Here is a 14733-nt window from a genome sequence, read left to right as displayed (position 1 = left end):
AATCTGTCTGCAATCTTTATACAGTGCTTTTACCATGCAAATCTTGTTTTGCAATTGCAACAGAACCCTTCCCATTGCGGTGCCAAACCCTTTTGTTCGAAGGACTTAAATACCTTTGTCTTATGTGCAATATATCTTTCGATTACGTCGAGCCAATATTGGACGAGTGGTGGTATATAAACCCTATCATTTAATCGTATTGAGACTATTTCGGTGAACAAAACTGGAAAAATTTGTATGAGTATTACAGACACGATCCAGTTTCGTCCCCGTGGTTGCCTCTTAATGAGAATCACGCACCAGAACGAATCGAAACGTTATCGTAATAGCTAGTAATAAATGATAGGTACCGCGAACGAATGGACGTAATGTCGTTATGCCTTGCAGAAATCGATAACAGCTGTCATCGGTCTGAATACTTGATACGGCAGAACAAGTCCTGCATCCTCGCAGTTGTTCCGAATCGAGTATCGACGAGTGTTGAGGCAGCAAATCACCCCGCGTCATACCTATATCATTTAATGATCAAGCGTAAAGAATTGCGGATGAAAGACCGACGTCAGAGGTTGGGTTGCCATGGATACTTTTACGATCTTCTATCCGCCGCAGCTTTTCATCTGTATGTATGTACCCTTCTTATCCTGCCATCTGTCGTCAATTTTTTAATCAATCAAGGAAACTGAATTTTCCGGCAAAGCGATTCTCTCTCGTTCAGGCATCTGCATTGCAAAACGTTAATCGGCGCGGCTTGTGTGGGTGTGTATATACGTAGGTACGTACATACATCATGTAGAGTAATATTCATCGATGCTTTGGTTTTTCGTCTAACTTCTTCACGGTCCGAAACGAAATGCGAGTTCGATTCTATACGAATTATGTGACAATGACTTGCGATACAGCTGACGTGAATGAATCGCTAGGCATTGTCGCAAAATATTTATAGAATCAAACTCGCATTTTGTTTCAGACCGAAAATAGTTTGCCGGATGGTTAAGGCATTAATGAATAACATAGGGGATGTACCGATTTCTTTAATACTTCCCGCTTTACACTTGGAATGGATGATGCTGATGCTGAGCTCGCCCTAGCGGATTCGGTCTCACCGTGTTATCAGAACATTTTTTTAGTAGATCCTAAAATCAGTGGTATTAGAGTAAAGTTCCAAGTAATCACACAAATTCCACTCAATTCTTCGGTGTAGTTGTGAAATTTTTGTACTGCGGTTTTACCAAAATTAAACTCGAAAAATCCACTCTGATAGCATCAAAATACCACTATAAGTTTTTTTTTTTTTTTTTTAAATAAAATATATGCGCATTATTTAATTTCAGTAGATTTCAAGTGTGATTTCAGTTATAAGTATGAATTTAGAATTCAGTGTAATTTCAGTTGAATAAGAAATCTTTTCCATTTCAGTGATATTCTAGCGGTGGAATAGAAAATTTTTATTTCAGTAATATTTTGGTAGGATTTTGGTTCGCTTTTAATGCAATTACAGTGAAAATGCAATGTAAAAAATTTGTAACCACACCGTGAAATCAAAGTATAATCGAAGTGATATCTATAAATGTAAATTGAGTTCAATTTCAGTGGGATGGAATCCACCAGGGATCTACCTAACGAGGACGAAGCAGCTTACACAGTCGAGATCAAACGTGTGCGACGAGTTGTCAATCATAACCTGCGTATGCGCGTCGACAGGTGAGTATTAATTAATTCATGGCCTCTCCCCAGCCGAGCGATGGTAGTCGGAGTTGAAATCGTATGACGTAACACAGAAATACGCGCGTGAGCCGGCGTGGCGTCGCCGCAGATCAAGTGACAGCCACCAGACGAGGAGAGGCAAATTTCGAGGTCGTGGTCGGTCGTGGGTGGTTCTTATCGGTTGAATTCGCCGCGAAGCCACTATTACCAAGACTGAGCGCCCTGTCACGTGCAGATTCAGATCTAATTAAGATAACTGACAAAACTCTGGGAGATTCGGGGCTGACAAGGAGAGAGAAGCTGTGGAATCTCCGATTGTCAGTCGTTTGAATACCCCTTATCTTTACTGCGGTTGATTTGAACGTGTCCATCTTTATTATTTCATTTCATGTCCCATTTACCCGTCCTCTAGGGTTTTAACTCGTTTGCTACCGACGAAACTTTGTGTAACCTCCTCAGAGGCTGATCTTAAGTTTTAGCACATCGCCAGTAATTTGACTCAACAGTTGAATTATCTGCAGCGAACGTGCTGACCATGTTTCGACGATGTGCTGGACTTGTAACTAATTTCAGGTTCCCCGAGTTAACGAGTAACAATGCCTGGAGATATTTTAATTTTACCGGTCAGGCACCTGAGGATACAAGTTCTCGGGCCTTTGCTACCTTCTATAAATGGAATGTTTTCTCCAATTTCGTACCAGGAATTTTCAAATACCGTCCGGCATCTCTTTGTCCCATGTCAACCTGATATGTATGTACCTAGTCCATATATATACATAATCGGTAAACACAATCGACCGTGCTCCGTCACAATGAATATACAATCGATCGGAAACACTGTAGCTTGAAATATCACTTCCTCTGCAGCTGCTCCGTGTTCAACCATGAACAAATTTAAACAGGAGGCAATTGAGCCCCTCTAACAGCAGTACCAGCTTAATTTCTGTGAAAAAATTTCCATTTCCATTACCAATATCGTTTAGAAAGCGATCGGTGGATATAAAATGGCGTACACCAATTTCGCTGACATCTTTTGGAATTTCAATCTTTATTCAGGGACAACTTGTTTCAACACATTACCAAGTTGCACGTAAAGTCAATGTCCCTTGAAAGGATCGCAGCATTTGTCCATTATATTTGACTCATCGTCGGGTGAAAGTTGTACATGTGTTGGCACTGGCGGTATCCGTGTTATTGATAAGGGGCTCTTTCGATAGACAGTCACGATACAATTTACAGTAGAATGGAATTTTGCCATTTGGAACAAAGAATCTCAACGTCAACGCCGTTGTATCGTTGGATGATCGTACGTGTGTAACGGGTCAGAAAAATGTTGCATGTACCGATGTACGCTTCGGCTGAAATAGACGTGCATACGATCCTTTTACATCAATGTTAAATTACTGTCCGACCCCAAAGCCACTCGTGAAGAATGTTATTGATAGTTTTGTGCGACCGAACCTTTTATCTTGACTGTTTGCTTACACTGTTAGAAATGCGGTGTTAAATGTAATACCGAAAATATTCTATAGAAGTCTACACCGTTTTGGTGTTAATTTTAAGACCACTTGGTGTCAAGAATCGAACGATTTACACCGCTGATGTTTAATTTTACACTAATCGGTGTAGACTCTTATTGTCGCCGTGAATTTTTTGACAGTGTATTATCACTACCTGCACTTACTTAATTACCTATAGAATTACGAAATGACGTCTCCGACTAATACTACTGAAGTGCAAATTTCATTTAACACGAGAAACGCGATATCAGCAGTAATTGGACAACATTTACGATGCACCAGGGTCCCATTCATCGTATATTCCCGACTCTACGGTCTGGCAAGTCAGTCGTTTTAATAAGCTACCGGAGCTTCGGTAATATACGTATCGTATAATCGGACTCGTTTCAGGAGGTCCAGTGGATACTGTGATTTGGTGTCTGGATAATACTCATCTACATGAGGCGTACATGCATGATCCATACTACGTACAGGAAATATTTTTTGAAGTGGGCCATTCTTGCTCAGGAAGAGTGGGTGGCAATCCTCATACAGCGGTTGATCCGCTACACGAAGTCACTTCGTTTGGCTCGGTGGGTCAATTAGAAAAGTTCAGCCGAGACGACCGCACCCTCGCGTAGCACTTTTCAAGCCCCTTCGTCGCCCCCTGATGACGTACATATGGAAAATTGATTACAAAGGCAAAGCCATAAGAAGACTCGGACGAGACTCCAAGAAAAGGGCATAAATCTTCTGCATAAATTATTTCATGACTGCGTACAACTATAATTTCGTCTTTTATCCCTATCCGATTAAGTTAGATGACGAAGAATGATACCTGTTTCGCGAATTTCCCGTTTCATTGAGTATGGGTGAGTATAATCGAATTCATTGCGTACGTACATCTTCATTCAGAATTATAGATTACATGAAAACGGAATATCACACTACGCCCCAGGAGCGGAAAACCGCTAACTGATGGCTGCTACCGAAGAAGAAATTAATGGCTTGTCATTAGAATTGCCCGCTCGCGGGCTGGTAGTGTAATTTGATTTCCATACAATCTCCCGATAGCGGATAGGTATACATAATTTGAGTTCTGTTTCATCCGTTTGGACCGAATAGTTTTATTAGTATCCATTCAATATATTTTATTTTCAAATGTACCTACTTCAATAAGCAGCATACGCAAACATGCACCGTTGCTCGAACCAGTACTGTAGTAATGTATAATAGTATTAGGCAACAAGCGAATAATCGACTTTTATTCCTGTGTTGCATACAGGACTTTATTTCCGACTCAACTCTGGCTACATTGTTGACTTAAAAGTGTGTATGCACATACTTCCTGATCGCACGGACGATACGGTGGTAGATAATTTCAAGTGTATGGTACAAATATAAAAAGCTGCACTCGAATTCCATTGAAAAGAATTTCCCACAAAAGTCCAGTGAAAATACCGAACCTCTGGGTATATTCGCTCGAGTTTGTGCGCGGATTCTTCTCAATCGATTCAAGTTGAGATTTAAAGCCCAAACAGGCCCACTAACATATTTATCACAAGGTTATGTAAGATACGTTACTACCACCTATCCATCACCTAACTGCGATGCTACTGTTAGATTTTGGAAATATAACATGCTTACATGTATGTTAAATTACTGTTTGACACCCTGAACTGAGCGGGAAGTTATACGTAACGCGACGGTAACTAGGAACTAACCAGCTATGTAACATGGTATATTGGGTTTGATAACTGATAAATGTTACTTTAAGGTTACATAACTGTGTCTGCTGGGTAGTAGATGATAGACAATGTTTTGCAGTAAATTGCAAGCTTACAAAGTTCGTCAAATATTTATTCATGCTGCAGTTTTATCCTTTGTTATGCCATCAATTTATTATTCAGTTTCGACGACGACTGCGGCACTTCGCCACGGTAAGTGTTCTCTGATAGGAGATAAAATAAACGCTCACTGCGGCAGCGAGGGTTCCGGAAAGAGTGATAGCTTGGAGGACAGTCCCTATAATACATCGGAGGTGAAGTGTTGCGTCTTTCTACTGGCCACTGCGCATACGAGGGACAGTCTAAGCAAAAATGTAATGTCACTAATTTGCAAAACAAAACGCGTGCAAAAGGGGCACTAATCTCCGGTGTACAAACTTTTTAAAAGACTGTATCGGTTCAAGAGAGATAGAACTTCACTTCCAAGCTATTTCTTTCTCCTGAAGGCGAGCCATATACATAGACTTATAGAGATAGACTGCGCGATCCGTGCACCGAGCTGAAGCCCTAATTAAAATGAGAAAGCAATAGTGAGATCCGACCTCTCTGCTGCACGGTCGAAGGAGTGAGGAGCAGCCGCCAGCCGGGAAGAGCATAACATGTATAAGCTAGGTGTTTCTCCCGCCAAGTCGCCGATTAGAGTGAGAGGTACGATGCCGCTGTTACTTTCTCTTTCTAATTAGGGTCTCAGCTCGGTGCTCAAACCACGCAGTCTTTCTCGATAAATCTATGGCCGTATACCGAGCCACGCAATGAGCGTTCCAGTACTGTTATATTATATCTATATTATAATATTATAATATAGAGTTCAGTGATTATATGTCTATGATTATTATATTTCAATGGTATGGGCACGCGTGTAAGTAGAAACTAAAGTCCCGCATACAAAGAGAAGGAGCTCTGCTGGCAACTCTCTATTTTTGTCTAGCTTGCTTCTGAATGGCGCCCCTCTTTCCTTGCGCGTTTCGGGTTTTCGACGCCTTGCTCAGTCTACCTCAATATTATCTCTATGCCAAAAATCCGAGCGTGGACTCTCTTGTGTGTCCTGTATGAATCACCATCGCTCTTCTGTCAACGCGGTGAACGCGACTGTGCTTGAGGCTAAATGGATAGTCAATTGCAATAAAAATAAAAAATGAACAATTTACTGGAAATTCTTGTCACACAAGTGTGGTTCCGGATACCATTTACCGTTGGTCTCCGTCTAAAATTTTCATGAGTCGATCGTGGAAAACAAGTAATTACTGTTTCATCGTTCAATTTGTTATTGAAATCGGGAAACTCGTATGCGACGAGAATTCAAATTTCACTTTTCCAATGTGCGGTACGTGACAGCAGATAACAGTTTGTTTACTTAATTGTCAATAACTTTCGGATGCGTCTTATGAACGTTGATTAGTTGACAAACATGTTAAAAATGTTTCGCGACGAGGTGAGTTTCAAAGGTGTGGCAGAAAATTGTTACCAATATCAAACGAAACTACATCTTTTAGGTTAGGGTCCATCTCTACATTAAGTAAAGTTTTGCCCTTTTAATTTAGACGCAGATTCAAATTACCTGCATACTTGTAATCGGAGATAGATTTATATGCTTGAATAAAGTCAATCACAACGGTTGCCAGGCAAACTCGTATTAAGGCAACTGGGGCAAATCATTTCTGAATATTGTTCATTCAGTGTGACTTGCCAGGATCCTTGTAATTGCAAGAAAAGTACAGTAATTTAATGGTGAGCAGAATCAATGTGAAATTTTCAAGTTACGCACCTGATCATCGGCTGACCGGTAAAATCTTTATATATCGCAGATGCGATCGAGTATAGATATCAAGACAATATATTAGTCAAACTTGACCAGACAACTCAAAATTTGAGTACATCCCGTTAACACGAAAACAGATGTGTCTTCGATACTCAGACCAACATATGGATACCTGAAATGAAAAATTTACCAATATGACCACTAGTCAGAATTATTCAGTATGACTCATTTAGTTTCATAAATATTGTTTCGCATTTTCAGCCACCCTTGATCCAAGCTATATTCAATGGCAACCTGGAAGAGGTTAAGGCTTTGCTGGTGCAACAAGTTGGTGTAAATTCGAGAGATTCTGAACAACGATCTCCTTTACACGCAGCTGCTTACATGTAAGTTACGCATCTACTTTGACACAACCGTGTGTGTCCAATCAATCAGAGCGATGCATTTAAATATGTCACTCTACCATATCTTTCATCTATTCTGGTTTGAACTCGATAGTCTATAAGCCTAGAAGTCTACCGCTAACGCTGAATGTCCTCGAGAGTTACGAATGACTTATTATCCGCCCTTATCATTGTGTCAGCATTATCACCAGTATGACGTCTTGCATCTTCTGGTCTTTTTATCGCTACTCTTTTCATCTCTTTCAGATCTTATCTTTGAGATAATATTTATTCCCACTAACCCATACTCCCATCGTACTATTTTTACATATTCCTTCAGTACTGCATCGTTTGGTTCAAACAAACAATATATTAGGGTCAACGTGTAAAGCTTATAATCATAAAGATATCCTGTGGCAATGGGACATAACGAATAAACTCTGACTCTGCGCAGGGGAGATCCAGCCGTCGTACAGTCGTTAATAACTTGGGGAGCATTTGTCAGCCAAAAAGACAACAGATGGCTAACACCGTTGCACCGAGCCTGCCGTTCAGGTAATTGGGGCGCCGTTAATGTACTGCTGATGTATGAGGCAGATGTGAATATTCGTGACCGCAATTGGCAAACACCGCTGCACGTCGCTGCTGCTAATAATGCGATACAATGCGCAGAGAGTCTCATCCCTCTGCAAAACATAAACGTCACAGACAGGTTAGTGGTTTGTTTTTTGACTATTTATTCTTTTAGTAATCATAAATTGCTTGACTGGTGTGACATTTTTATTTACTTACATTTATTTATTTGACCAAACATTTCTCAGTGTAGATATGGATTTTGCAAAGTAAAACCTTGTAGAGGTAATATATAACTGAAATCACCTATACATAGATCTGAGAAATAATAATACTACTGACCTAAATACTAAATATAACAACTAAATACCTACTGGTTTGATTTAGAGGGTATTCATCTGATCATATAGCAATATGCTATTTAATATCCATGTGTCAACAGTTACAACCTTGAGTTATTTTTTAATTACTATATATTAAATCTAATCGAATCTGTTAATTTTTTCTTAGAATTTCTTTTATCAGTTTGAAACGTTTTTAGATCATTTGGTAGACAATCGAATATTCTAATTGCTTTGATGTAACTATTTTTATTGCCAACAGCTAACAGTGCTAACAAAATTAGTTGTTCAACATTATTTTTACTTCTTAACTTATTCATTCTTATATTATCACATTTAAAATTTAGACAATGTAAGTACAGTCTGTTGAAACTGTTGTTTAGGGGTGGAAGAACGAGCTTACATCATGCCGCCTACAATGGACACTTTGAAATGACGAAGCTTTTAGTATCTCAACCCGGGTGCATTCTCAACGCTTGCGACAAGAAAGATCGGAGAGCCTTGCATTACGCCGCCCACATGGGTCACGATGCTATTGTCAAATTACTAGTGGAAAACACGGCATCGGTCGATGTTAAGGTACAGATCAAGTTTTTGTTCCCCAAAAATTAATACAAGCAACCCTGATTTCACAAACGTCACAAATACTCAATAACATCTCAATATCGAATTCATAATTTATATACACTCCCATTATCGCATTACAATAAACATCACCCTCTTTTGCCAAGGATCGTGAATTATATACTCCGCTGCATGCCGCCGTTGCTTCAGGAAAAGTGAACTGCGTCCGTATAATCATTGCCGCCGGAGCAGATATTGAGGCAAAGAATGTGTATGGAAATACGCCATTGCACATAGCCTGCTTCAACGGGCATGCGAACACTGTGACGGAATTGATCAACCACAACGCAAATATTGGTAAGCTAGTACAAAGCTTGTCCCAATTAGAAAACAACTTTCAATTGGTTCAGAAATTGCATAATTAAAGAACGTGTGACCTCCAAAAATCAATATAAAGCGATATTACGTCTATCCTTTTCCTAGAGGCATTGAATTACCGTGGTCAAACACCACTGCATGTTGCTGCCGCCAGTGTGCATGGTGTCGAATGTTTGGAGGTTTTACTATTTTCTGGTGCCCAAATCAACGTTCAATCTCAAGATGGTCGTACTCCGTTGCATGTGACCGCCATTCACGGTCGTTTTACACGCTCCAAGAGTCTACTGGACAGAGGAGCGTCGGTTGACACCCGTGATAAGAATGGAAACACAGCTTTGCATATCGCGGCGTGGTATTTATCAGTTATATCTGTAGGAAATATTTGAGGTCCAATGAATACTTTGTTAGTTCCAGCACAATTTTGTCCTTTGATTGAGCAAAAATTCTCTCCACTAGGTACGGGCACGAATGTCTCTCGACTACCTTACTTGAGCGCGGCGCCTCACCAGCGGCACGAAACTCCGATCAGAGAACACCTCTTCATCTTAGCTGTCTCGCAGGGCATATAGAGGTACAATACAGAATAAATGTACTTTCGCAACAATCGCAGAAATGTACTATGCCCATTTTTTCAGGTCTGCAGAAAGCTATTACAAGCGGACAGTCGGCGTATGGATTCTAGGGATATCAAAGGTCGAACACCGTTACACTTGGCTGCTTTCAAAGTATGGCCGCAAATTAATCAATTCAGATTATATGTCCAAAGTCTCTGTCCTGCAAGTTTTCATTCTCATTCCAACACCTGTATGTACACCATATAACAAGAATTATCCCTGCCACGCAAGCTTCAAAAATTTTCCCCATCACTGACACATTTTATTCGTCTTTGAAGTAAAGAGACAGATAGGTAAATTAATATCTTATCCAATCCAGGGATCGGTCGAGTGCTTGGACTTATTACTTTCGAGCGGGGCCAATTTTCGATTGCCAGACAATCAAAACAGATCTGCACTCCATTACGCCGCAGGCCAGGGTCATTATCTCTGTGTTTTCACTCTAGTGGGATTTGTCAGTGACGTCAACGCTCAGGACACAGAGGGTGCAACACCCTTGCATCTCGCAGCTGCAGCCGCTGATCCCTCGGACTCTGAAGCGCGGTATGTAAAGCTAATCTTTCGTACTACTCATTAGTGGCAAAACTATCAGTAATTGAAATTAAACTGTACCATCCAGCAACACACATGCAAACTGCCTTGTGGGTAAAACTACTATGAAAAAACACATCGTATTCTAATTTTGTAATAACTACCAATGAACTTGGTATCCGGCATTAAATGATTTTGTTTTCCACAATCGGCGTAACGATCGCCGAACGCAATTTTCTCGACTTAGGTGTGTGCAATACCTGTTGAAGCATAAAGCTGACCATCTAGTTCGAGATAAACGTGGATTCACAGCGATTCATTACGCCGTCGCTGGAGGAAATCAACCCGCTCTCGCAGCGTTACTCCGAGCATCCACACCTCATAATCTATTGGTTTCCACGGCCCCATTTACGACAACCACGGCGGACGGGGATCATCCGCAATGTCCAGCTCTTACACCGTTACATCTCGCGGTACAGATTGATTTAATAAAATATATATCCAGAAATACCTTTTCGAAAATCAAGATTTTCGTTTACGATTAAACGAGGACAAATTCAATTGAACAGGCGCATTATGGTCACGGAGAAATTCTGAGACTTCTGCTACCGCTTTTCCCAAATACCAACATTAAAGAAGAAACTGGCAAGACGCCTCTAGACTTGGCGTCATACCAAGGGCACAAGCAGTGTGTACAACTCTTACTCAGATGCGGCGCTGTCGTATCGGTGCAGGTAAAACTTGCAGCTCAGCATGTATTCTCATTTTAACCGCAGAAGCGTAGACATTTGTTGTGATCAACAGTGAAGTTGATGAAACATATTCTATTATTTCATAAACCAGATTTCCCATTCTATTAACAGTTTACAAATGACATATGCAATTTTTTTTTTTTTTTTTTGATGATTATTATTTTTACACCTTTGATGATACACACGTCATCCATAGATGACAAAATTAGACAACACTAACGGGTGACAAGTATAAAGCTGATAATCGACAGTTTTGATAACTTATTTCAAGGATTCCATCACGAGAAGAACTCCTGTACACTGTGCCGCTGCAGCAGGTCATTCCGAATGCTTGATTTTATTATTGGAAAATACCGAAGACCCCTCAGTTGTGGATCGTTGCGATGCCAAGCAACGAACCGCATTGGCATTGGCGGTAGCAAATGCACACCTCGATTGTGCCATATTGCTCTTAAAATATAAAGCCGACTGCAATTTGCCTGACATAAATAAGCATACTCCATTGTTTCGCGCAGCAATTCAAGGACTACATCACAGGCTTGGAGACCTTCTTTTAGAAAATGGTGCCATTGTCGCAGTCCAGGATGGTAATGGAAAAACGCCTTTACACCTGGCAGCTGCATGCGGCAGGTATGGAACAAGCGATAGCTTTAAGCAAAACTCTACATAATGCATAAAATGGAATGTATACAATAGTCCAAGTCTTTGCAGACGGTCAGTTCTAGCAGCGTTAATAGCGGCTGACCCTAAAGCAGCGACGCTAAAGGATGATCAAGGTTGTAACGTGCTACACTGGGCATGCTACAACGGGCATTCCGATTGTGTCGCATACCTTTTGGAACAGAATGTGATCGACTCGCTGGAAGGTAAGCTAGTCTCGCCAGTCAATTGAAGATTTCACTCGCTAATAGTAGTGCCTGTCAAACGTTACAATAATAAAAATGTAACGTAACGATAGTAAATTGTAATTTGAAAATCTTGTTCACTCGCAGGTAATCCATTTTCTCCGGTACACTGTGCCGTCTATCAAGGCTCAACCAATTGTCTGATATCATTGATACGCAAGTTTGGAGGAAGAGCAGTAGCAACACCTAGGGATACTCTTGGTGGTCGTTTGCCTTTGCATGTCGCCGCCAGCGCTGGCTCTGCAGAATGTGCTCGTCTCATTCTAACTGCAGTCGGATCAGAAGAAGCCGGCCTTGAAACACCAGATTGTGAAGGACGAACGCCTTTGCTAAGCGCCGCGGCAACAGGGCAATGCAACGCTATCGGTTAGCCATATTTGTTTGAGCTCAATGAAAAACCTGATCAGTATTCGTAAATCATATAATATCACCATAATTCAGTCACAAGTAGCGGTGTAATTTGGTTATGTTGGTGTCACGCACTATCTTGTCAGCTCACAACTGACAATAGATGACAACAGGTTTAGTACGAATAATCGAAGAGGTTTCCTGATTTCAGAGTTATTATTGGAATGGCAGGCGAACGTACGTGCTGTCGATGCTAACAAAAATACTGCACTTCACTTGGCGTGCCAACGACGTCAATCACCGGCAGCTCTGGTCCTACTTGATCACATAAACAGTATATGCGTCGAAGATGAAAACTTGCAGGAGCAACAACTGCATAGAGCGGCAATAATAAATATGGCGAATAAGCAGTTGAGAACGCCGTTACACCTTGCAGCAAGAAATGGTTTGGTGTCGGTGACGCGGCGACTTCTGCAACAAGGGGCCAGTGTTGTTGCAGTTGATGCAGACGGGCTTACACCTGCACTTGCTTGTGCTCCAAATCCTACCGTCTCTCGTTGCTTAGCTACAATACTTGCAGCGAACGGTAAGTGAATTTATCGCATGTCTGCATTTTCATTCTCTTCCTTTTCTTCTCAATATAAAATAACTTCATTCCCGTCGCCAGGCGAACGCTGTTTACCTCAGTTACAATAATTTTGATATCATTTATCATCAGGTCAAAACTGGAATGCCGATCAACCGACATCGATTCAGCAAACCTCGGAAGCCTACTTGAAAAGTCGATCCGGTGATTCTCAACATAGCTCAGATTCCGAGTTTTATTGATGACAAATGATGTTGAAGCTACAATCCTCAAGTTCCCAAAGACTTGAAAAGTCTCGTTTCTACCAACTTATGCGTATCAGTTGTACGTACATGAACATCCTAAGGAACGCTGGCAGGAACTTCTAGCCGGGAGCCGAGACGCCAAGGACTACCAGTGAGCAATCTTGTTGGTAAAGTCAGATTTATTTCTCGATTATCCAGTCCTGCATAGGAAGCACTCATGCCTGAAATGCGTGAAATCGAGGATACGCGACTACTGCCAAGTTTTATGCCACAGATATTTAGTCTGAAAATCGCCGGTCTCCGTAAACAGATGGTATAAGCGAGCACAAGTCGATTTCTCAAATTTTCTGTATGAAATTCCCGCTCTACCATATGATTGTTGGGTATTTCATTTGAAGATGCACCAAATATCCATGTTGAACCTGATCAACTTCAGCTGCACCTTCAAACTTCCATTAGAGCATATGTTTGTCTTGATAGCTCTGACTGAACTGTGCATTTGGTGCATTCTTAACACAACTGCAAGCATTATTATTTACTATCTTAGATTCGATGAATCTGGCCACCACAATAAGCAGAGGCACAGACATTTAAAAATTTTAACGTTTCTCGTCCTCGGACTTGAACTCTACTATGTCTTCCGGTCTGAAGACGTGAAAAAATTCTGTACATATTCTTCCTATATTCAAGCTTAGTTCGATACTGTACGGTTTATTGCGTCACCTCAAAGAAACCTGAATTGTATCATCTTTCATTATAGATGAATATCATACACATAATGTTCGACTTCGAAGACTACTCAGCGCTGCTTAGTACAACTTAGCTTTCACATAAAAATACCTGCTTCTCTATGTCGAAGAGTTGCCTTTTAAATTGTACTTTATCCATGTAGTATGAAATATCTATTTGTGTACGTGTCGACGAAGCCGCTAAATTTGTACAATTCCTCAGCTGAGGTGACATTCCAATATTTGGTCTCTGCAACCAAACCGTGTAAGGAATTTATGGAAGCAATCGCAGCCAAGACAAGATAGATTTGAAAGCTTCATTCGACAGTATTACAAATTTGTGGCATATTTGAAAATGGATTGTAAATATGAAGATGAATAAATGCTTAGGATGAAATGATTAATGTTACAATTAGCAAGCTGTACGTTATGTCATGAAGCCAATTTTTTACTGTAATCGTTGGTGCCTCAGATAATGTGTAATTAAAGTTTCGAAGCCTCGTAACAATTGGACACAGTTGTCTTTACATCACGCATTTTTTTCTTGTTTCATCAATTTACCCTGGACTCCATTTCCCAAATTCTCAATTTTAGGTTTATAAGAACACTGAAGGCTTAGGACTATGAGAGCCTTGTGCCCCCACCCCGCTGGTGCTTTACACTCGTATTTACACCTCACAAATTGTCAGTGGAGACCACATATTATAGTTAACCACATTAAAAACTAGTAGCAAATCCAAGTCGATATGACATCTGGTCTAAGAGATATCGAGCGATCAATTAGGACACATTTTATACTTTTTCATCCTGTCGGAGTGAAATTTCGAAAAATGCTGAAATACCTTCTGAAGTATTTGAATGCGCAACGATTGGAAGCAAAACCGAAGTTGGTACCTCATCGATCCCAAGAATAATCTATGAATCTGCGAAAAAACTTTTTTTTATTCACCCACATTAAAAATCTTTGTTTAAAAAAATTGGTTTTATGAAATAAGAAGCCTCGATGAAGAAGAGCACTGAGAAAAAATGCGAAGTG

General features: G+C 40.6%; 1 protein-coding gene across 7 annotated transcripts; it reads left to right on the top strand.

Moving 5' to 3' along the window:
* Window positions 1–1610: 1610 nt before the first annotated feature.
* Window positions 1611–14224, top strand: LOC124219750 (serine/threonine-protein phosphatase 6 regulatory ankyrin repeat subunit A). Of its 7 annotated transcripts, XM_046627815.2 has the most exons (17): window positions 6001–6422; window positions 6532–6718; window positions 7011–7135; window positions 7587–7844; window positions 8430–8625; window positions 8778–8967; window positions 9094–9340; window positions 9445–9559; window positions 9624–9713; window positions 9922–10145; window positions 10381–10606; window positions 10703–10867; window positions 11157–11515; window positions 11597–11751; window positions 11878–12156; window positions 12350–12724; window positions 12857–14224. In XM_046627815.2, exons 2-17 carry the CDS (start codon window positions 6716–6718, stop codon window positions 12964–12966), a joined length of 3117 nt encoding a protein of 1038 aa, XP_046483771.1. In that variant the 5' UTR covers window positions 6001–6422; window positions 6532–6715; the 3' UTR covers window positions 12967–14224. The 7 variants fall into 7 exon arrangements, with proteins under 7 accessions (XP_068992223.1, XP_068992222.1, XP_046483771.1 ...); XM_069136122.1 differs by lacking the exons at window positions 6001–6422; window positions 6532–6718 and adding an exon at window positions 1611–1701; XM_069136121.1 differs by lacking the exons at window positions 6001–6422; window positions 6532–6718 and adding an exon at window positions 5823–5849.
* Window positions 14225–14733: the final 509 nt, after the last annotated feature.

Source organism: Neodiprion pinetum, chromosome 5 (genome assembly GCF_021155775.2).
Source record: "Neodiprion pinetum isolate iyNeoPine1 chromosome 5, iyNeoPine1.2, whole genome shotgun sequence".
In the NCBI taxonomy this organism is placed as follows: Eukaryota; Metazoa; Arthropoda; class Insecta; order Hymenoptera; family Diprionidae; genus Neodiprion; species Neodiprion pinetum.
Note: the sequence above shows the minus strand (reverse complement) of the source record. Positions and strands in the feature narration are given on the sequence as shown.